The sequence below is a fragment of the Columba livia genome, chromosome 4 (assembly GCF_036013475.1).
Source record: "Columba livia isolate bColLiv1 breed racing homer chromosome 4, bColLiv1.pat.W.v2, whole genome shotgun sequence".
NCBI lineage: Eukaryota > Metazoa > Chordata > Aves > Columbiformes > Columbidae > Columba > Columba livia.
Genome location: NC_088605.1, coordinates 78027778 through 78047487, shown reverse-complemented (window position 1 = coordinate 78047487; position 19710 = coordinate 78027778). Strand labels below are relative to the sequence as shown.

The window sequence follows — 19710 nt, the reverse complement described above, 5'->3', positions numbered from 1 at the left end:
GGGGAAAAACAACCAAACCAAACCAAAATAACAGTCCTAAAGCTGGTGGTGCAGCAATGCTTACTGAAAATGCCCTTCTGATCGGGGGCGGTGGAGAAAACCCTCCCAGGTGACAGCAGGCACACAAAACACCTATGAAGATGCTAAACTTTTTCCTGTACGGTGGGTGGGCTCTGGCTGTGATCTGCCCACGCCTTGGACACGGGTGGATCCCGTGCTGTGTCCAAGTCTCGGTCCCACTCGGTTTCTCTGGCTGTTATCTGCCCACGCCTTGGACACGGGTGGATCCGGGCTGTGTCTGAGTCTCGGTCCCACTCGGTGTCTCCGGGCTGTGGCCTGCGCTGCAGGTGTCTGCTGCTCTCTAGCGGTGCTGAGCCTGCAGAAACCTGCTTTTGCACCGCATGTTGGTGCAGCCGCTGAGATGGGCACGTCTGCCAGTGCCGGGAAGGGCTCGGGGGAGTTTTGGGGTGTGCTTGTCTGTACCTCCCTTTCTTTCCAGATACTTGCCAATGGACCCTGCCTGCAACCCGTTACTGGGCTCCATATCTCGCCCGGTACAGCCGTTGTCAGGGTCTTCCCACAAAACAGGTTAAACATCTTCCTTTAAGAAGGGCAAAATATTCAGGATAGCAATACGTGTGTTGCACAAACCACTTAACTACAGCAGCTGTGTCCTTATCTCGGTGCAATGGAATAAAACAGCAAATATGGCTCTGAAACTGAAGGAGAAGGGTTATGTTCTCTTTTCCCCTGCACTTAGGACTCCTGAAGCGCCGATTGCTGTGCGTGAGTCCCGTGGTGTCACTGCCAACCGAGAACCCAGCTGGTGCCTTTTTTGTCCTTGTAACAGAGATGACTTCTGCACTTTGAAGTCTAATTCCTGTACCTCCCTGTGAGCAGTTGAGCTGCCCGTGTCCCCGGTCCCGCGCTCGGGGGCAGAAGGGAAGTCTCTCATGTTGTTAGGCTAAGTTGATATTTTACGTGGTGTCTTATGTCAGGGAAACATGGTGCCAAGCGCTCCCTTGCTCGCCACCTCCACCTTCCACCCGGGTGAAAAGGCCACGTTGAAATATCTCCCACTCAGTCCAGCAACCTGCTCCTCAAATGGGATGTTGGATTTTGTGGGCTGAAATTCAGACTGAAGTTCAGGGCACACGCTGGGACCCGGGTTACTGCTTCTCAGTTTATTTTGCCACTTCAAAGCAGAGTTGCAACTTGAGAGGTGAAAATGGAATAAAACCAGCAAGCCATTGGAATAAAGTGTTCAAAGGCAACCTCAGAGAAAGGAAAGAAACTCGATTCAAACCAACCTGCTAGCACATAGTAGTCCTGTCCTAACTACAAATCTGAAGTACAATGCCAAGTGTGATTTGATCACCAATCCCGCTTGTCTGATGCCAGAACAGCGACAGGTGACCTCATTTGATTGGAAAATGCACTTTAATACAGGACCCTAATCAGATAAATTTGGGGAGGTTCAGCTTGGGCCGTGTCTGTGATGTTTCTTCAACTTGAATCATAAAAGTTATAACCCCTTGGCAGTTTTGCTTCTTGTGGTATTTGAACCAGGAGAAACCCACCTGAAAACAAGAAACATTCCGGTGTTTGTTCAGACAGCTGTTGTGTTCGAAGACCCAAGTTTTCACAGGTTATTGTTTGCAGTTTTCTTCCAAGCGCCCTGTGCATCTCCAGTGGGGACCAGCACACTGAGGAAAGGAAAGGGCTGGTTTCTAATAAATCTGGGGGCAGGGGAGGGCAGGAACTGGTCTCCCCTGAGATCTATAGGCTGTATTTAGTAGGGGAGAAAGATGAACTCTTTATTGAAATGGACAGAAGCACTTTTCCCTCAGACACCAGGCATGTCAGGCTGTCACTGATGTTTCATCAATTAGGAAGCTGGTGCAGTTCAATATTTTTCTGTGTCGAAAAAGGGTGTTTTCCCTTCCTGAGGTTTCCTGAGGTCGGTTTCCTTGGTGCATACCCCTGAAACGTTGGTCTGCTCCGGTCAAACAGCTCTGCCCTTGTTTTCTCATTGCCCATGGCCAGCAGGGACGTGGAGCTGCAGGTCTGGGATGGGAAACCTTTGTCCTGCAGGAGATGCTCGAGGCAGGAGATGCTCTGCCAGAGGAGCCGGGGAAGGTGGGCTGTGAAAGGGACGGGAGATGCACAAATGGCTTCAGGAACCTTCTGGATCCAACCCAAGGCTGTGCCCTGGACAGATGGACTGTTTAGGACCTTATCAGTTTCCCGGGTGCATTTCATAGCGATAACTGAGATGGAAGCTGAGGAAAGATCAAAGCAGATCTGGTGGTTTCTATGGGTTTGTGCTGCTTGGTTTCACTTTCCAGTGAGTCCCAAAGCCTTTCTTCTCTCCCTGTGCACTGCCCTTCACCTGCCCCCGCTTTCCACCCGGCATGTAGCCGACCTCCAGGCCCCCAGCGCGGCTCGTGAGCTTGGCCAGCGCTTTCCTTTCATTCCTCCCAAACCTGAGAGGACGTTGGATTATTTCAGCTGTGAGACAGCCCCTTTCAGTATCGATTCTCTTTGCTGTTGAGATTTACATCCTTGCAGAAGTTGGGCTTCTCCTTCTCCGGGTGGCTCATCACCGTCACAGGGCTTTGGAGCCCCAAGTGCTGATTCAGGGCTGCTGGGTCCGAACAAAAGGGTTGAGAAGGGGCTTTCCAGGGGGTGGGAGGGCTCCTCACCTCCCCACGAGACATTCATATTGCAGTGATATGGTTCCTTCTTGGTGGAGAGCTGGATTTCCCCTCCGTGCCATGTGCACTGCTACACGCTGCTAGAGACCAGTCGCTCTTGGCATGGCTTTTTAATATAACTACTCCTATGGTGGCTTGTGGGTGAAATGTGGGGAAAATGTATTTGCTGAGGGAGAAGAGATGGGGAGACACGTGGCAGAAAGAGGATAAGATGTTGAAACATTAAGTGGATGTTAATGAAAAAACGGCTCTGGGTGTAAGCTCAAGTCTGGTGGTCAAGTTTGGGTCTGTTCCTGGTATGTTGGGGTACAAAGGGCCTTGTGTTGTGCTGCACTGGGGTTGGGACCCCAGCCAGAACATCATCCCCCAGTAGCTGGGTGCGATGTGGTGTGGGAAAGCCTGTGTGCCACTGCCACCCTTGTCAGCATGGTCAATGGGGCTGGCACACGGTGACTGAGATGTCACAGGCACGGGACGTTCCCACTCGTGAGGGTTCTGGGCATGTCCTTCTCCGTCGAACGCGTCACTTAATTAATAGCAGCTCTTTAGAGCGGATCTTGGTGTGGGCAGCTGTGCATCGCAAGGTCTAACGCCCTGGTGGCATCTCTGCACCTCTTCACTTCGTCGGGTGGTCCGTTCAGCTGGTCACCCCGCTTTGTTGGCCCCGTCCTCCAGGCAGCTCATCCCAGAGGTGACCACACCAGGTCACGGTCCCTGTGTGCAAACCCCACCTAGACAAGCGGGTCCTGTGGCAATGGGGATTTCCAAACCCTTCCACTCACTTCTGTCACCCTGGGGTTACTTATTTAGGCTGGACCTCATCAGAGAGACCTTGCTTTGAGCGGGGATCAGACCTGGTACGTGACTGGTGAATTTTCAAGTAGGGTGGACAAACTTAACATCACTTGGTCAGGCTGGAAATGTCAAGCTACTGCGGGCACAATATTTGTAAATACCACTGTGAACAGGTGGAAAACAGCGGAGACAAATGTCGTGTGCACTGTGGCAATCAAACGCAGATAGGCTGGGAAGGGGTGACATTTTTTGGGACATGAGTCCCCGTGTGAAGCAGAGATGAGCCACTAGACGTTGGGGAGGCTGTGTTTCTGTGGTTGGGGAAGCTTGTGTCAAGCTACAAAGCAAGAGATGCTACTTTTCTAAAGCTGCGCTACCATATTCTGACTTAACCAAGACAAAATAGGACAAGCCCATGTTTAGCTCTGCCAGAAATAATAGTCATGGGTTTTTCTGCAAGCCAAATAGCGTGGAGGCAGCTTAATTATATACTCAACTAAAATGGAAACCGCTAATATTTGGGGAAGAAAAACCCCAAAATACCACTTTAAACAAACATGCCAGTCTCTGGCTGCCTTGATTGATATGTCAGACTCTGAGGAGGAGGAGAGGGCACCTTGCTGTAAAGCTCCTTGGGAGTCTGGTGGTCATGTTTGCCTAACTAAGTTATCCAAATTGTGAGTCATTCGGCTCAGGCAACTAGAACGTGCCTTCAGGAGACTGCCCCCTCGGCACGGAGGGGAGATGTGCTTGCACATTGGTATCTTTGTTGTATTTCTGGACTTTGTGGCATTTTTGGCACCTTTTTTCTCCTTGGGTACAAGCATTCAAGCTCATGCGACTCCTTCCATACCTCAGCACTCCTGTGGGTCCAATGCCCTTTTCCAGTCACCCAGCTTGCGGTGCAATTGCTGAACCCTGAGCTGCCGCCCCACACTCCATGCCTGGCCTCTCGCCGGCTCCGCCGTGCTGCGGGACGAGCGAGGGATGCAATCCCGCCGCTCAGATTTACCACCTTCTCTTTCACACCATTGCCTAAGTCTCATTAAGCGCTGGAGCATTCTGACTGGCGTCACAACGTCCTCTTTCTGTTGTGGGGATGCAATGAGAGCATCAAGGCCATGTTGATGGGCACATCTTGCTTATAACACCCCGTCTTGCAATTTATTGCCTCGTTCCCTGTCGCAGCCTGACTTCGTTTTAACTCATGGTGGACTTGCTCCTGTGCCGGGGCAGGTTTAGCCCTCGCCATCGCATGAATTTCCTATGCAAATGGCTAACGGTGATGCTCGCCCAGCGGCACCTGCAGCGTCTAGACCGGTTCCTTCGCTTGCACCCACATGCAAATTTGTGGAGAAGGAGCTGAGACCCACAGCCGAGTTGCCGACACCGCCGCTTTCTGGTAAAGCCCTTGGGTTTCGTTCCTGCGTTAGCGTATTCCTTTTGTTTTCGCTTTGCCATCGAAACTTTGAGGAATAACGCTGCTTCTCTGCTTCACATTAGGTAAATTCCAGGTTAACGCTTATTTGAAGAAAATTGAGAGCTCCAGGCAAAGAAGCGTCGGGTGCCGGGGTATTTCTCCGGCGTGCTTTTCTAGCAGCGAGTGCAAATGAGCGCAGCAGCCCGGGGATTTTTATCCTGCCCTTGCTTGGGGCCATTTGCATGTCCGGGGTGGACGGGGTGTCCCAGAAACTGTCCCCGCTCCGGGCGATGTGCTCTGACCTGCTGCTGAACATGTACGACGCTTTCCCCTCGGCAGAAAGCGCCCGCTCGCTGCAGGACTATTGAATTTGTATTTCTTACAGGTTTCCCTTCATTTCTCTTACCCTGATTGAGCTTTTCATCTTGCTCCAAGCCTTTCTCCTTCTTCCTTACCCTTTCTCTTACATACCTCCCTCTTACCATCTGTATCCCCAGTTTTAGCCCTCAAGCAGACCACAGACTTAAGCCTTGCTTTTAAAGATGCCCATAGCAGGTTTTTCACATGGTGCAGGTATGCAGAGCACAGGTGTGATCACACCGCTCTGCCCCCAACAAAAATGAGCAAAACAGTGACATCTTGTCCTCATGCCACGCCACCAGCAAGTCCCTGAGCCTTGTCTCAAAGACAGTGAGTGATGGTGAGCTTGATAGGTGGTTTGAATGACCTAATTTTGGACCGGTTTAGTTAGACTTTGGCTATTTCTGGTGCTCTCATGTTGAAATGTCACTTGTATACCTGGTGCCTGCCGCAGCAAGCGCTGTCTGGTTTGCACCTGAGTCCAAATAAGGCTCCACGAAGCTGTGTCTGAGATGACAACCACCAGCTCATGGTCTTGGAGACCCACATGTCCCAGTCGTTTGTTCCCTTCCCCTTGGCTGTACCCTTGTGTCGGTGTCACTTTATGCAAGTTTGGGCTAGTGTTTGCTTTGGTTTGTTGTGCTTTAGGCACCCAATCAAACCAGATTTCAAACTGAAATAGGCACCGGTTGAAGAGGCATCTTTGAGACATGCAAGGGCTGCAGGAGCTGTGGACAGGGTTGATGGATGGCCTTGCACTTGTTCGTTTCTTGGGGTATCCAGCTTACTGTGGTTCTTGAAAACCCATCAGAAGGTGCTTCCGTCACCCCTGGGAGCCAAGGGGGTGCAAATTCATGTGGGCGGCCACCTCAGCGGCTCATGCCGTGGTGGCCAAGCGCATGGGAGAAGCTGGGTTTTATCTCCCAAAACCATGATGTGAAAGCCTGTGGATGATGGTGATGTGAATGGTCTGAGTCTTCTGCAATGTCTGTAGTATTTATTTTTGAGGGGGCGCATTGAGAAGCGTGTGAAAAGGTGTTAGCTGAAGCCCTTAAGATTTCCACTGGGCGCAGTGCAGCAGGGTAAGTAGGGTTTACCGTGTCACTTGGAGAAGCTCAAGTCCAAAACAGGAGGCCTGGAGGAAAGGAAGGCCAGCTGTATAAATGAAATATTCTCATTAAAACGCAACAGGGAGAAGGGACATCAGGAGAAACAAGGGCTAAAGAAGGCTTTTTTCATATGTCTGTAAATGAACACAAGCTTTTGGGAACATGTTTGAGAGCTGTTGGAGGCACAAGGGGATGGAGGACATGGAAGGAGCTCTGGCCTAGAAATCGGGTGCCATATGAAATGGCTGAGACGCGCTTTTGTATGATACGAGGGAAGCCAACGCAGTACTGGGGTCCTGGGCGCCTCTGCCTGCGTTTTCACGCAGAGCTGCACTGGCGGGCGCTGGGACAGGTGTGGCTGCAGCTCTCCCTCAGGTTTCCGCAGGAGGCACCTTCATCCTTGGTGCTGAACCGCGAACCGCAGCGCGGTGACAGTTCGCTGCACTTGGGGTTTCTTTGAGGGGTAATTTTCTTTTTTTATTTTTATTTTCTTTTGGTAAAAACCAGTTTGGATCTCTCCTGCCAGGAGCGCAGGGTGAGCGTGGGGAGAGGAAAGCTGTGCTCAAAGTTGGCTTTCTTGTGAAATAAACCAAGCAGTTTGGGCATGGCTGAGAGGCTCCGTGTTCAGCATCGCTTTGCTTGCCACAGGCGCCTCCAACATTCAGGCTGGACATGAGGAAGGAATTGTTGCCCTGAGGGTGGTGAGAGCCTGGCCCGGGTACCCAGAGAGGTGGTAGATGAACCATCCCTGAGACATCCCAGGCCAGGCTGGACGGGGCTCTGAGCACCCTGAGCTGGTGCAGATGTCCCTGCTCATGGCAGGGGGGGCACTGGGGAGCTGGGAAGGTCCCTCCAACACGAACCATCCTGTGTTTCTATGATGTAGCCTCTTGTCCATCCTCGTGTGTTGGCTTGCAGAGCAGGTGGGTCCTCGCTGATGGGCAGGAGAGCCGGCGTCTCCGTGGCATTTACACCAGGACTGGGCTTCTGCCCACCTCAGTCAACTCGTTGTTACAGACCAAGGGCTCCATCCCTGGTTCATGTGTCTGGAGATGCTGTGATGGGTTGTCCATCCTCATCTTTCAGAGGGGGCTCAGATGTGTAAAACCTCCAGTTTCCCTCTGCTGAAAAGCACGAGCTCTCTTCTCCGTTCCACACACAGCTTGCCTACCTCCCTTCCCCTTTCCCGTCACCTGTTTTTCAGTGTCTTCAAGGAAATCTTTAACGTTGCTGAGCTAGCCTGAGGCTTTCTGTGGCTCCATGCCACTAAATTACATGTTTTTAAGCATTTCAAGGGCCACAGGAGTGCAGCAATGATACACAGCAGAGCACTTATTTCCTGCAGCAGTTGTGGCCTTTGGGAGGTGTTTGCACCACGTTTGTGTGGAGCTATGATTTAGATGCCATAGGAAGAGTGTCTGGAGGATCCAGTGAGTATTTTAAAAAAAAGCCAATAAAAAAATAACAGAAGCTAAAAATGACTCAAATCAGACTGTTGCCTGCGAAGGTCCAAGTGCTGCAGAAAACACAGAAGTTGTTAGGACAGTAGTTTTGGTTGATGCTGAGGCAGGTAAGCCCACAGATCAATGCGAGGGACACTTTTCTGAATTACTGGCATCCAGAAAGCGGTCAGTTTAAATGTAGTCACAGTCTAGATCTTTGCCCTCCTTCCCTCTTTTCAGAATTACCACTCGGCACAAATATGAGCTGCTGCAATGACTGCAAGCTTTTCCTTCCCGAGAAAGCACCCCGGTGTTTATCAATGTACACATTAGTCAGACCCCCAAACCACCGTGACTGCTATTGAGACAATTTCTAAACCCTGGGATTACAGTATCTCTGAGTTCTCCTTTCTCGCTGTGTCCACATCTCTTTCGCCTTTCCTACCCGAAGCAGAAACTCGTAGCGGCTCGAGGACCAGCGCGGTGTTTTGGGGGAAACCCAAGAGCATCACTTGGGATCTGAAGCCAGGGCTGGGTTTGCTGTGAAAATCTGTGTCTCGGTGTGACTCGAGAGGGCACGTCTGAAGGGGAACCGCCGCTGTGCTCCGTTCATCGGCTGCTGTGGACCCACTGCCCGGAGCAGCAGAGCCCAGCCCGTTCTGGGCACTGGCTGTCCAGAGCCAGCCCTGGGCCAGGGCAGGGACCCCTGGTCAGCACGGCCTGCCCAAGGATGCTTTCACCACACAGTCACAGAATGGCGTGGGTTGGAAGGAATCTTCAGAGCTCCTCTAGTCCAGTGTTCTACCCTTACAATCAAGTGCTAAGTTTGAAGGGTCTGAATTTAATTTAATTTAATGAAATATAACAAGTGCGAGTGTAGAGTCTTGAATCTGGGCAGGAACAACCCCAGGTTCCAGTGTAAGTTGGGGAATGAGCTATTAGAGAGCAGTGTAGGGGAAAGGGACCTGGGGGTCCTGGGGACAGCAGGGTGACCATGAGCCAGCACTGGGCCCTTGTGGCCAGGAAGGCCAATGGTACCTGGGGTGGGTTAGAAGGGGGTGGTCAGTAGGTCAGTGAGGTTCTCCTGCCCCTCTGCTCTGCCCTGGGGAGACCACACCTGGAATATTGTGTCCAGTTGTGGCCCCTCAGTTCCAGCAGGACAGGGAACTGCTGGAGAGAGTCCAGCGCAGCCACCAAGATGCTGGAGGGAGTGGAGCATCTCCCGTGTGAGGAAAGGCTGAGGGAGCTGGGGCTCTGGAGCTGGACAAGAGGACACTGAGGGGGGACTCATTCCTGGGGATCAATATATAAAGGGTGTCAGGAGGATGGAGCCAGGCTCTTCTCGGTGACAACCAGTGACAGAACAAGGGGCAATAGGTGCAAAATGGAACACAGGAAGTTCCACTTAAATTTGAGAAGCAACTTGTTTGGGGTGAGGGTGGCAGAGCCTGGCCCAGGCTGCCCAGGGGGGTTGTGGAGTCTCCTTCTCTGCAGACATTCCAACCCGCCTGGACACCTTCCTGTGTAACCTCATCTGGGTGTTCCTGCTCCATGGGGGGATTGCGCTGGATGAGCTTTCCAGGGCCCTTCCAACCCCTGACATTCGGTGACGCTGTGATTCTGTAATGGAAATGCAAAGCAGAGTTCTGTATTATTTTTCCGTGGTACAGTGATAGGCATTTTTGATGATGTAAGAGAGAGCAAAAATAGCGTGGGGGAATTATAGCACTAAGAAAGAAATATGTAAATATCTGAGTGTATTTAAAAACCCCCTGCTTACATGGGGTTTGTGCTCTGACTTGATTCTGGGCTCTTCTGGTGGTTGAGGGGTAAATGCTAAAGGAAGCCGAGGGTGATATTTGTGCAGAGCCAGCTAATCAGAAACAGGGTGTGTGGAATCCAGGTCTGCCCCTCACCCCAACTCCTGGCTTTAATCAATAACGGTGTAAACTCAGCTTCTGATTCGGGCGCGGGTAGCATCCGAGAAATGTCATCGCCACTGTTCACGCTTCGCTGGCCAGATGTGACGGGTGAAGTTTGAACCTCGTTGCTCACGTCGGAGCGTGACCCTCCCCAATAAATAGGGGTGTTTGCTCACCCGCTCCCCAGTCCGTCTCGGGCCCGAGCCTGCCGCCAGGATGCGAGTGCTGGTGGGGCTGGGGACAGGAGTCCCCGTGCTCCCGGGGCTGTTGCTGCTGCTGCTGATGTCCCACGCAGCCCACGCAGGTGAGCTTCGGGCATCTGTGCAGAGGTGATGTGGATGGCAGGTCCCAGCCTGCATCCCGTGGTCCTGGCCATGGGATGGCATCACCTGCATCCCGTGGTCCTGGCCATGGGATGGCATCACCTGCATCCCGTGGTCCTGGCCATGGGATGGCATCACCTGCATCCCGTGGTCCTGGCCATGGGATGGCATCACCTGCATCCCGTGGTCCTGGCCATGGGATGGCATCACCTGCATCCCGTGATCCTGGCCATGGGATGGCATCACCTGCATCCCGTGATCCTGGCCATGGGATGGCATCACCTGCATCCCGTGGTCCTGGCCATGGGATGGCATTGCCTGCATCCCATGCCCAAATGCAGCGGAGGAGCCAGGGACTGGATGCTTAGCTCGAGGTTTCTCTTGTAGCCAAGGAAAAGCCGCGATCTTCCTCCTTTGGTAGGAGACGGTTCAGCTTTCAGGACCTGTGTAAGAGTAAGGTATCCAGGTACAGGTGCAGATAATGAGGTGTTGTCACCAAAATTATGGAAAGAGACAGTTTCTTTGGCTCGCTAAGGGAGATTTGGAGCTGCTGCCTCTCTAAACGACACCATTTCTCTCTGTAAGTTGCCACATTTTCTCTTTCTCAGCCATCCTGGAGGTGAACGGAAACCTGAGCTGTAGGTGTGTCAAGACGACTTCGGACTACATCAGTCCGAAGAGATACGAAAGCATCGAGATAAGGCCCGTGGGAAGCACCTGCAGACGGCCGGAGATCATGTAGGTGGCATGAGCGGCTCACGGGGCTGAAAGCTGCTGTCTCCCCCGGCTCCGGGGCTGCACCTCCTGCTGCTGCTGCCGTGCTTCTCTGCTCCCCTTCTGGAAAGCAAAGCTTTACAAAAACGCCAACAGGCTTGCTCATGCCTTGGGGCTGGAAAACATCAGCTTGCCTCTGGGGGAGGAGATGCACTGGAGTTCATGTGCTGGGGTCCCCAGGACCCAAACAACCCTTTTGAGCAGGGGAAAGAGTGATTTCCAATACGGGAGCGTGCTAGGAGGGGTGTCTGCAGTGTGGAGGAATCAAGCCCTCAGACACCAAGGCAGGGTGAGCTGTAACCACTTTTTCCACTGTTGATACCGAGAGCAAACAGCATGTTGGGTCAAGCCCTTATCTCGTTACTCCTGCCGGGACTAAGTTAAGCTGAAGTGTGAGACACTGATGCGTTTGTGTCTTCTGGTATAATGTTTTCACAGCCCTATCAATCCTGCTGTTGATGCATTGCCCTTAATCCAGCCTTGTCACCAACAGCTCCTGTCTGTGTAAATCTACAGGGGAAAATTAGCTTTGCCCAGCAGCCCCTGGGGCCGTGTTTGCTCTGCACGGGAACATGTTGCCTCTCGCTTTCTGCTGACCGTTCCGCGGGTTGTCCCGACGGCAAGCAGCTTAGCGTGCTCTGCGGGGCGCACCGGGAGCTGAGCCTGGCGGACCAGCTCCGCCTGCCCGGCCTCTGCCTCCCGAGGGAGCGCTCAGGGACTCTCCTCTGCGTTGCAGAATTAAGTTAAGGCCCTCGGGGAAGGTGTGTGTGAACCCCGACGCCCCCTGGGTGAAGAAGCTGCTGAAGCGCATCGCCAGCACGTAAGTGGAGCTGGGGAGATCCCCGTGGCCCCGGTGGCCGTGGACAGTGTCCCCTCACGTCTGTGGCCCTGGGGACGCTCTCAGGGGGTGCTGGGGGATCACGGGACCCCTTCCCAAGATGAAGCGGGGTGAGAATTGCCGTGCAAAGCGGTGGTGTGGCGATGCTGCCCCTGTGGGCAGTGCTCCCCTCTGCTGGAGCACAGCGCTGCGCCTCCAAAAACGCTTTGGCAAAAAATATTGTATTTTTGGGGGGGCGAAATTGGTGGGGGGAGCAGCATGTGGCCATCGCGAGTGCATTGGTGTGTTGATGCTCGGCTGAGAAAGCCACTTCGTTTGGGACAGCTGGCACAGCACAGGGGTGGCCGGGAGATGTCCCCACGGGTGACACTTGTGGCGGGGAAGCAGCCGTGACTTCCTTCAGCTGCACCGGAGCTTCCTCCCCCGGGGCCGCTTTCTGCCAGCATTCACACTTTTCTGCTCCTTCTGCTTTTCGCAGGAAGAAAAGATAAGTTTCCCGCTAAGGAAGTTGTGTCCGGGAGCCCCGCGCCGGCGGGGTGCCAGCCCGGCTGCTCACGCCTGGCCCCGCGTCCCTCCCCGAAGCCCCGCGGTGGGTTCCGGGGGTGTCCCCGGATCAGCGTGATCGTGAACGTTTATTTACTCACCTCTAGATTTCACAGTGTTTTTCTGTGGGGGCTGCTGCCGTCCCTGCTGGAATGACATTGTGACTGGTTTTGGCATGAAACACTCATCAACAGAGCGTGTGTCCGGGCTTTTAATTACACCACGTGGCGTGGTCTGTCCTGAGAGCTCAAGTCAAATAAAACCTGGGTTTTTTTGCTGTTGTATTTTGCCTGGATTTCCTAGTTTCGAAGAAACCTGGCAGAGCTTTGATAAACCGCAGTGTTGCAGTTGAATTTACCATCCTTTGCATCCGCCACTCTTGTACTGATGCTCTTTCACAGATACACCAGGGCATTAAAACGTGCATTTGAATGTGTGTCAGGTGAGGTATTTCTACCATGGGTAGGAGGACGAGGGCAGTGCAGGTGTGCTGGGGGATGAAAACCCCTTTTAGATGGAGGAATGAGACAAGGGCCGGGAAAGGACCTTCTAAGGTCCCTTCCAATCCAAACCATGCTGTGATTCTATGAACGGATGGGTGTCCCGGCCCTCAACTCGCAGCAGACCCAGCATGGCTGGCGGGGAACACAACCTCATTGTGGCCTCTTTGCTCTGTCTGTGCCCATTTTAGGGCCCGATATTTGTGAGCAAGCAGGCAAGTGATTGAGCCGGTGCACCCCACACCAAACACTGCTGTTTGCGATGGGTCTGCGGGCAGCTGAAAGGCTTTTCTAAAGCAGCGCTGGCTCATAAGGAAATAGAGAGGGTGGGTGCGAGGTCACTCCACAGAGCTTTGGGGTGATTTGTCATGGGGGGAATGAGCCAAAGCAAAGAGCGAGCAGAGCTGTGGCTGCGATGCGCCTTGCAAGGGGGAATTCTGGAGTTAGGAGGAATGAGTAATATCTGATCGTGAAAAGAAAAAGAAGAAAAACAGCCCAAGAAAACCTGCAGGCAGGCAAAAAGGAGCGTGGGGGGAATTGACGATATCTTTGCAAGACCCGGCTTCGTAGGAAGGGGAAAACGGAGCCACTTTCAGGAAGCCAAGTCCGGAGCCGCTTTTTATCGTCAGCGTTGCAAGTGCAGGCAGCAGCGTCAGCAGGGAACAGCGTGGCCAAAACCCACCCGAGCCCGGGCCCTCCCGCCGCTCACTTCTCCTCTGGTGCGGCTCAAATAGGGGCCGCGTGTGGGGCGGGATGGGCTGGCATGGCGGCGCGGGCTGCCCTGCTCCTGGGGGTGCTGCTGGCCACACACCCCCCCGGGGACGCAGGTGAGGGTCCCCGTGCCCAGGCTGGGGCTGCAGGGTGCTGAGGAAGGGAGGGGGAGCTATTTCGGAGGTGGCATCTTGGGGGGTTAAATGTCACCGAGGTTCTTTGGCAAGTGGGTCCCAGCAGGAGTTGCGGTGCCTGGGGAGGTTTTGGGGATGGTGGGGGGATTTTGGGTGGTGCGTGAGCCGCGGCCGTGTGCCCCCCGCTCCCAACAGCTCTCCTGGAAGCCAACGGCAACCTGAGCTGCCGCTGCGCCAAGACGACCAGGAGCTTCATCCCCCCGCGCAGATACAGCAGCGTGGAGGTGCGGCCCGCGGGGAGCAGCTGCCGGCGCCCCGAGGTCCTGTAAGTGGCTGCTGGGGAGGGCGACAAACCCTCCGCCCCCCCTTCCTCCCCGAGTTATTAACTGTTGCAGCTTTGTGCTCTTCATGGGAAGAGCAGGGGGCTCGGGTGCTGGAGCCCCTGCGCTGGAGGAGGGGCTGTGTGGCTGTGCTCAAACCCCACGTGCTTTTTCAGGATTAAGCTAAAAAGCCTTGAGAGGGTCTGCGTGGATCCTGACACCCCTTGGGTGAGAAAACTCCTGCAGGACCTCCCGAACCTGTAAGCTCTGTTCCACCTGCAGCAAACCGGGGGGGTCGCGGGGCATCCCCTGGGGACCAGACTTCACACGTTTCTCCTCCTTCTGCTTTTGGCAGGAGGAAGAGAGCGGCTCCCCGCTGAGGAAGCTGCTGCCGATGGGACAGCCAGATGTGCCAGGCCCACAGCTGGGCTCCCCCGCCCCGCTGTCCCCTCGCCCTGGCGCGGAGGGCAGCGTGCTGCTGCGTGATGCCCTGCGCCCCTTTGCTCTTTGTGTTTTGTACACCTAAGCAGTTGTGAACGCTGCTCCCCTGTCCCCTTCCTCCCACCATGCGCCCCGTGGTCCCTGTGCCACCAGCAAGGAGCCGGGTGTCCCCCAGGGCACAACCACAGCTCCAATAAAGGCCATGGCTCTTGGTCCCTGTCACTTGTGTCCCTTCTTGTGCTGTGCTGGGGGTTTTGGGGATGCTCAGGGCACACAGTCCCTTGGGGTGGGGAGCAGAGCAGGGGTCACCGGCGTTTCTCCTCCAAACACCAGGGGCGAGCAGGAAGTCACCTCTACTTCGGTTGCTCCTGGATCTTGCCTGGGCGAGGCGGGGGCCAAGAGTCCCTCCTGTTTTCTCATTTGGCTTGGGAGGCACCTGTGATGGTTTCTGCTTTCTTGTCCCTGGGGGTGGCGTGGGCCACGTGCGATGGGGGAAGCATGGGGGGGAAGTGGAGGTGCGGGTCAGCTCCTGTCCCCCCGGTTTCCCAGCCTGTGAAATCCCCGTGGGGTCGGCTATAAAGCGTCCCCGCGGCGCTGGCTCGGGGCGGGCGGTGAGGATGCGGCTGCCGGCGGCGCTGGCCCTGGCCCTGCTCCTCAGCAGTGCGGTGCCGGGGCACGGTGAGTGACCCTGGGGAGTCCGTCTGTCCCCCCCCCAAATCCCTAGGTAGAAGCACTGGGTGCTCTGGATGGGGCCAACCATGGGCTTCTCTAAGCATTCGGATTTTCCTCTCACCTGTCTGTGAGCTGGTTGATTTCTGGGGGGTGGATGAACCATCCCTGGAGACACCCCAGGCCAGGCTGGATGGGGCTCTGAGCAACCTGGGCTGGTGCAGATGTCCCTGCTCATGGTGGCACTGGGAGAGCTGGGAACGTCCCTCCAACCCAAACCCTCCTGTGATTCTATGATTTTAAATGGGGTGGCGAAGCTGGATGGGGTTGCCTGGGAGCGGGGGGATCTGCCTGATGGGTTTAAGCTGCTTCGCTTCGAGCTCTGTGTGAAAGCGGAGCGCTTGGCGGGCGGGTATGGGCGTACGTTGTAAAGGGTCGGTGAGGTGATGGAGCCGCGGCGCGGGCGCAGGGCTGTCCCTGGAGAGCCTGCTGACCAACATGAGGTGCAAGTGCATCAAATCCACCGCGCGCGTCATCAGCCTGGGGCTGATCCTCGCCATCGACGTGACGCCGCCGGGCATCCACTGCCGCAGGAAGGAGATCATGTAAGTGGGAGAGCCGGCCAGCCATCCCTCGGGATTGCTTGTTCGTGTTTCAGTGCTAAAATGGAGGGCTGCTTGTGTACCCCCGATCTCCCAAACCTTGCGGTGACTCTGGCCAGGCCCAGGCTCTTGTACAGGGTCCCACTGCTTATTTTAATAACAATTATTATTATATATATAAAAATATAGGTATGTTATATTATTATAAGTATTATTTAATATGAATTATCCCCAATGGCTGAGGTTGAGGCAGTAAAACCCCCTTGTAAGGGTGTCGGGGAGCACGAGGGGATTCTGGGCGGCCGGTGGTGTGGTTGGAAGGGCCATGTGGCCGAGGTTACAGGTGTGGTTGGAAGGGCCGTGTGGCCGAGGTTACAGGTGTGGTTGGAAGGGCTGTGTGGTTGGAAGGGCCGTGTGGCCGAGGTTACAGGGGGCTCAGGGGTCTCGTCTCTTTGCAGCCTCACCCTGAAGAGAAACAGGAAGGTGTGCGTGGCCCCCGAGGCCGCCTGGATCCAGCTGCTGCTGCACAAGCTGCTGCAGAGGTAAGCGGTGACCTGAAAACAAGCGGCGTCCCCCGGCGCCTTGGCAGGACGGTCCCCTCAGCCCCACCACTTTATTTTATCTCTTTTCTCCTTCAAAACCTGCAGGAATGCCACCAAAAAGGGGGCGGCGGGGCGGGCGGAGGAGCGGTGCTGCCCCCGCCCTGCCCCAGCTCTCCCCCCGTCCGCACACAGCAATCAATAACCGGCCGCAGTGATTCATTCCCAGCGCTGAGATACCGTGCTTGCTCTGCTCCCGGCCCTGGGTGTTTTTGGCGGGGGGCAGGAGCTTTCCCAAGCTCCCCCCTCCAAAAACAAGGCTTTCCCCTCGTGCGCCCGGCATTGCCCCCCGATTCGGGCACCTGTGCTGTCCCTGTGCCTTTAATAAAAGCATGAACGTGCTTTCCCATCGCCTGCAGGAGCTCTGTCTGTGCGGATCTGCGTGAAAACTTGGGGTTTTGGGGCGGGGGGAGATGGACTGGACGTGGCACCGCTGGAAGAGGGGAGCAAACGTCAGCTCGGGGTTCTGGGGACACCCCCTTCCCGAGCTGCTCCACGGTTCACAAAGGGTGGAGCTGCTGATGGGTATCGTGTTCAGGTCCCCACCGATGCGACTTTGCTTTCTCGGTGAGTTTTAATTGCCAAGTATAATTACAGGATGGAGGGGGGATTGCACCGAGGCCTGGGGCTTTCCCCAAAACACGACTTCTTTCTGAGAGAGACAAAAGGATCCTTTTGGGAAAGCAGAGGGGAGAGGGGCTCGTGCTGTTTGTCCTCACGGGGGTGGAAACGGGGGCAGGAGGGGGAGCCTGGGCTCTGCTCCACCACTGAGTTATCAACGGAGGGCATTGCTAACCTGGCACATGCAAACGTTTGAGTTGTTCAGGAAGGAAACAGACAACATGATGATTCAACATGGAAAAGAAAGCCGGAGTCGTATAACATCTCACTTGCAAAGAAAGACACTGTGGGCTGGGTTTAGGTTTTTGGTGTTGTGTGATTTTTTTTTTTCTTTGGAACAAAGGCAAATACAGACAAATGCAAACTCGATAAATGCTGAAATGGTAGGAACGGTTTAACAAAGAGCACGAGACCACGTACCGGGATCACTCCAACCCTCACCGCTAAACCTTTGCGAGATAAAGACACCGTGCGGCTGCCGGGACAGGGGAGGAAGACCAGAGTCGCGTCACTTGGTGAGCTTTGCCATCAGTGCTGTCTAGATACCCCCAAATACCCCCAAATTTATCAGCCTCCACGCTTCTTTTCAGACACGCTCCAAGAACCACACTCCTGACGTCTGTCATCCCCAGATACAGCAAACTGTGCTGTCTCTTAATACCCTTTGTGGAGTCAACCCCCTTTTCCTAGCACAAAGGAAATCTTTGGAGGCGTTAACACTGTCATTTTTCTGTCTGCGGATGCTGTTTCTGCCTCGCCCCCCCGCCCTTTGCCCCGCTCTCGTTTTGCTGGAGGAGCAGCAGAGCCGCGGTCGGTGCGAGCGCGGGGCCGCCAGCCTGGTTTTGTGTCCAGGTCTGCCCCGCTAGGGGTGCGCCGGCCCCGCCAGCTCCGCGCCCGCCGGGAGAACGTCCTTCCGCAGGTTTAACCCGCCCCTTAGGCCTTCGGTGCCGTTCTTCAGTGAGGAGCAGAGGAATGGCGATCACGCAGGAGGCCGGGGCGGATGGAGGGGTCGGTCGCTGTTTGGGATGAGCCTCCTTTCAAAGCCCTCAACGGCGCGGATCGCACCTCGGTGACGTTCCTGATGCAGCTTCTTGATTTGAGTTGGGTGGGACTGAAAATCACAAACTCAAACCAAACCCCTTTCACTTCACCCTGTTATCCCGAGCTCCTGCCAGCTTTCCGTGCTGGAAGCTGAAAATAACATTGTGGAAACGAAGGTTTCTGCTGTGTTGCTGGGTTTAAATCCGGTCTTTTGGTAGCAAAGCCCAGCAGCCCCTGCTGCGTTCTGCTCACAGCCTGGAAGCCCTGCAAGTGTCTCCCCAAAAACTAACAGAGAAACCTGGAATTTCAACAAGGCTTTGGGCTCCCAGGACCCAACCCCCAGAGAAACCAGTGATACAAACCTTCGAGGTCTCCAACTCTTCCTGGTGATTCGGACCCAGCATCCCGTGGGCTGGGTGCTGAGAGCCGGGCTCCAAAGCCCCAAATTGGGGATTACGCGGCGGCTGCAGACGCTCAGCACCGTTGTAAACCCGCCCTCGGGAGCTGGAGAGCGTGAGTGTGGTTTGGGAGTCCCGCAGCGCGACCCAACGCCCAGACCACGGAACGGTTCTGAACGCCACGATGGGTCACGGGCAAGTGCTTCGGAAAAGGTGCAGATTTAAAGATTCTTGCCTCTATGGTCTATAGAACACAGAATGGTGGGGGCTTGTGACTAACTAGACCTTTCTGGGTTCTTCTGCAGATGCAGGAGTGGTTTCCAACAGACGGAGAAAGCTTTGCCCATGAAATGGAATCTTTTCTCAACGGACGAGCAAGCGAGGCCGGTGTGAAGGGAGGTTGGTCTCGGCCGTACCTGCACACGGTCACGCTTCGTATGTCCAAATAAGGAAACAAAAATATCAGCTAAGTTGTACAAAATTATCTTTATATCTATTTATATCCACACACAGAAAAGCCCCAGCTGAACAGATGTACCATACTGAATTACAGAAGGTCGCGCAGAAGGGTGTTGGACCTGGCGGTTCTCTCTGCCTGCGCTGGGCAGCGCTGTTGCTGCGAGGTTCGCAGCGGCGCCGCGCTCCTGAGAGCACGCCAAGCAGCCGGAGCAGCAAACGCCCCGCAGCCTTTGGGCTTGGTTTGCTTGCCCTTTTTTTCAGGCATCAGTTAAAAACCCCAACGGTTTCTCATCCACCTCTGCTCACCATTAGGGATATTTCGCTTCATATTCCTCCCTCTCCCCTTGCAAACATCCTCCCGCCAGCCTTCATCTGGCCCAGAGAACAGCAGCGCTGCCGCCTGACGGTGCCGATGGTTGGGGCAAGGATCCCAACCTGCGCACGAGGAACACGGGAGGGGAACCCCAAAAACACAGGAGGAGACTGGGAGCCACGCGAGAGGTGGGTGAGCGCGGCCCTGGTGTGGGAATCCGCCCAGACACAAACACGACTCTTTCCATTTCTTAAATCCAAAGGTTTTGTGCAACGGCTGTTAAAATGTCTTTTTTCAGAAATGGGCGCAGTGTGACGGGTGCTCAGGAGCGCGTTTCGCAGCGCAGGAAATGCAGCGAAACACCTTCTCGCAACAGAACGCTTCAACCGGGAGACGCCAAAGGCAGGCAGACCAAAGCGCTTCACAGTATTTGCCAGGTTTGTTGGTGGATTTTTATTCTCATCCCCATCCTCTCCCACCCCAATATTACAAAAGCTCGTAGTTGGGTTTTATTTTTATTAATAAACGGGCTCCTCTGCGGTTCAGATACAATTGTATGTGAACTTGAAATTCCGTTTTATACAAACATCTCAAAAAAATACCGGGAGTGAAGTATGGAGGGGAGGTATTGCTCAGCTTGCAAAGGTACCGTGGCGGGA

At 54.6% G+C, this 19710-nt stretch overlaps 3 protein-coding genes across 4 annotated transcripts; all 3 read left to right on the top strand.

The window, feature by feature from the left end:
* The first annotated feature begins 4048 nt into the window (after positions 1-4048).
* Positions 4049-12527, top strand: LOC102095140 (platelet factor 4). 2 transcript variants are annotated; one of them, XM_065062940.1, is made up of 4 exons: positions 4049-4914; positions 10697-10826; positions 11599-11682; positions 12179-12527. In XM_065062940.1, the coding sequence occupies exons 1-4, from the start codon at positions 4779-4781 to the stop codon at positions 12189-12191; spliced, it is 363 nt and encodes a 120-aa protein (XP_064919012.1). In that variant the 5' UTR covers positions 4049-4778; the 3' UTR covers positions 12192-12527. The 2 variants fall into 2 exon arrangements, with proteins under 2 accessions (XP_064919012.1, XP_005504369.2); XM_005504312.3 differs by lacking the exon at positions 4049-4914 and adding an exon at positions 9489-10069.
* A 145-nt stretch (positions 12528-12672) lies between these two features.
* On the top strand, positions 12673-14568 carry LOC102092103 (C-X-C motif chemokine 13). Its single transcript, XM_005504297.3, has 4 exons — positions 12673-13570; positions 13784-13913; positions 14085-14168; positions 14264-14568. Exons 1-4 carry the CDS (start codon positions 13507-13509, stop codon positions 14286-14288), a joined length of 303 nt encoding a protein of 100 aa, XP_005504354.2. The 5' UTR covers positions 12673-13506; the 3' UTR covers positions 14289-14568.
* Positions 14569-14912: 344 nt separating this feature from the next.
* On the top strand, positions 14913-16570 carry LOC135579484 (C-X-C motif chemokine 13-like). The gene is made up of 4 exons (XM_065062966.1): positions 14913-15027; positions 15488-15623; positions 16079-16162; positions 16268-16570. The coding sequence occupies exons 1-4, from the start codon at positions 14967-14969 to the stop codon at positions 16362-16364; spliced, it is 378 nt and encodes a 125-aa protein (XP_064919038.1). The 5' UTR covers positions 14913-14966; the 3' UTR covers positions 16365-16570.
* Positions 16571-19710: the final 3140 nt, after the last annotated feature.

Bases quoted from the DNA above. Each gene is read 5' to 3' on its own strand.
- LOC135579484 (XM_065062966.1), top strand. From the start codon at position 14,967: ATGCGGCTGCCGGCGGCGCTGGCCCTGGCCCTGCTCCTCAGCAGTGCG. The intron at 15,624-16,078 runs GTAAGTGGGAGA...GTCTCTTTGCAG, and splicing joins TGCCGCAGGAAGGAGATCAT to CCTCACCCTGAAGAGAAACA. The intron at 16,163-16,267 runs GTAAGCGGTGAC...CAAAACCTGCAG, and splicing joins CTGCACAAGCTGCTGCAGAG to GAATGCCACCAAAAAGGGGG.
- LOC102092103 (XM_005504297.3), top strand. From the start codon at position 13,507: ATGGCGGCGCGGGCTGCCCTGCTCCTGGGGGTGCTGCTGGCCACACAC. The intron at 13,571-13,783 runs GTGAGGGTCCCC...CGCTCCCAACAG, and splicing joins ACACCCCCCCGGGGACGCAG to CTCTCCTGGAAGCCAACGGC. The intron at 14,169-14,263 runs GTAAGCTCTGTT...TGCTTTTGGCAG, and splicing joins CTGCAGGACCTCCCGAACCT to GAGGAAGAGAGCGGCTCCCC.
- LOC102095140 (XM_065062940.1), top strand. From the start codon at position 4,779: ATGCAAATGGCTAACGGTGATGCTCGCCCAGCGGCACCTGCAGCGTCT. The intron at 4,915-10,696 runs GTAAAGCCCTTG...TCTCTTTCTCAG, and splicing joins GCCGACACCGCCGCTTTCTG to CCATCCTGGAGGTGAACGGA. The intron at 10,827-11,598 runs GTAGGTGGCATG...TCTGCGTTGCAG, and splicing joins TGCAGACGGCCGGAGATCAT to AATTAAGTTAAGGCCCTCGG.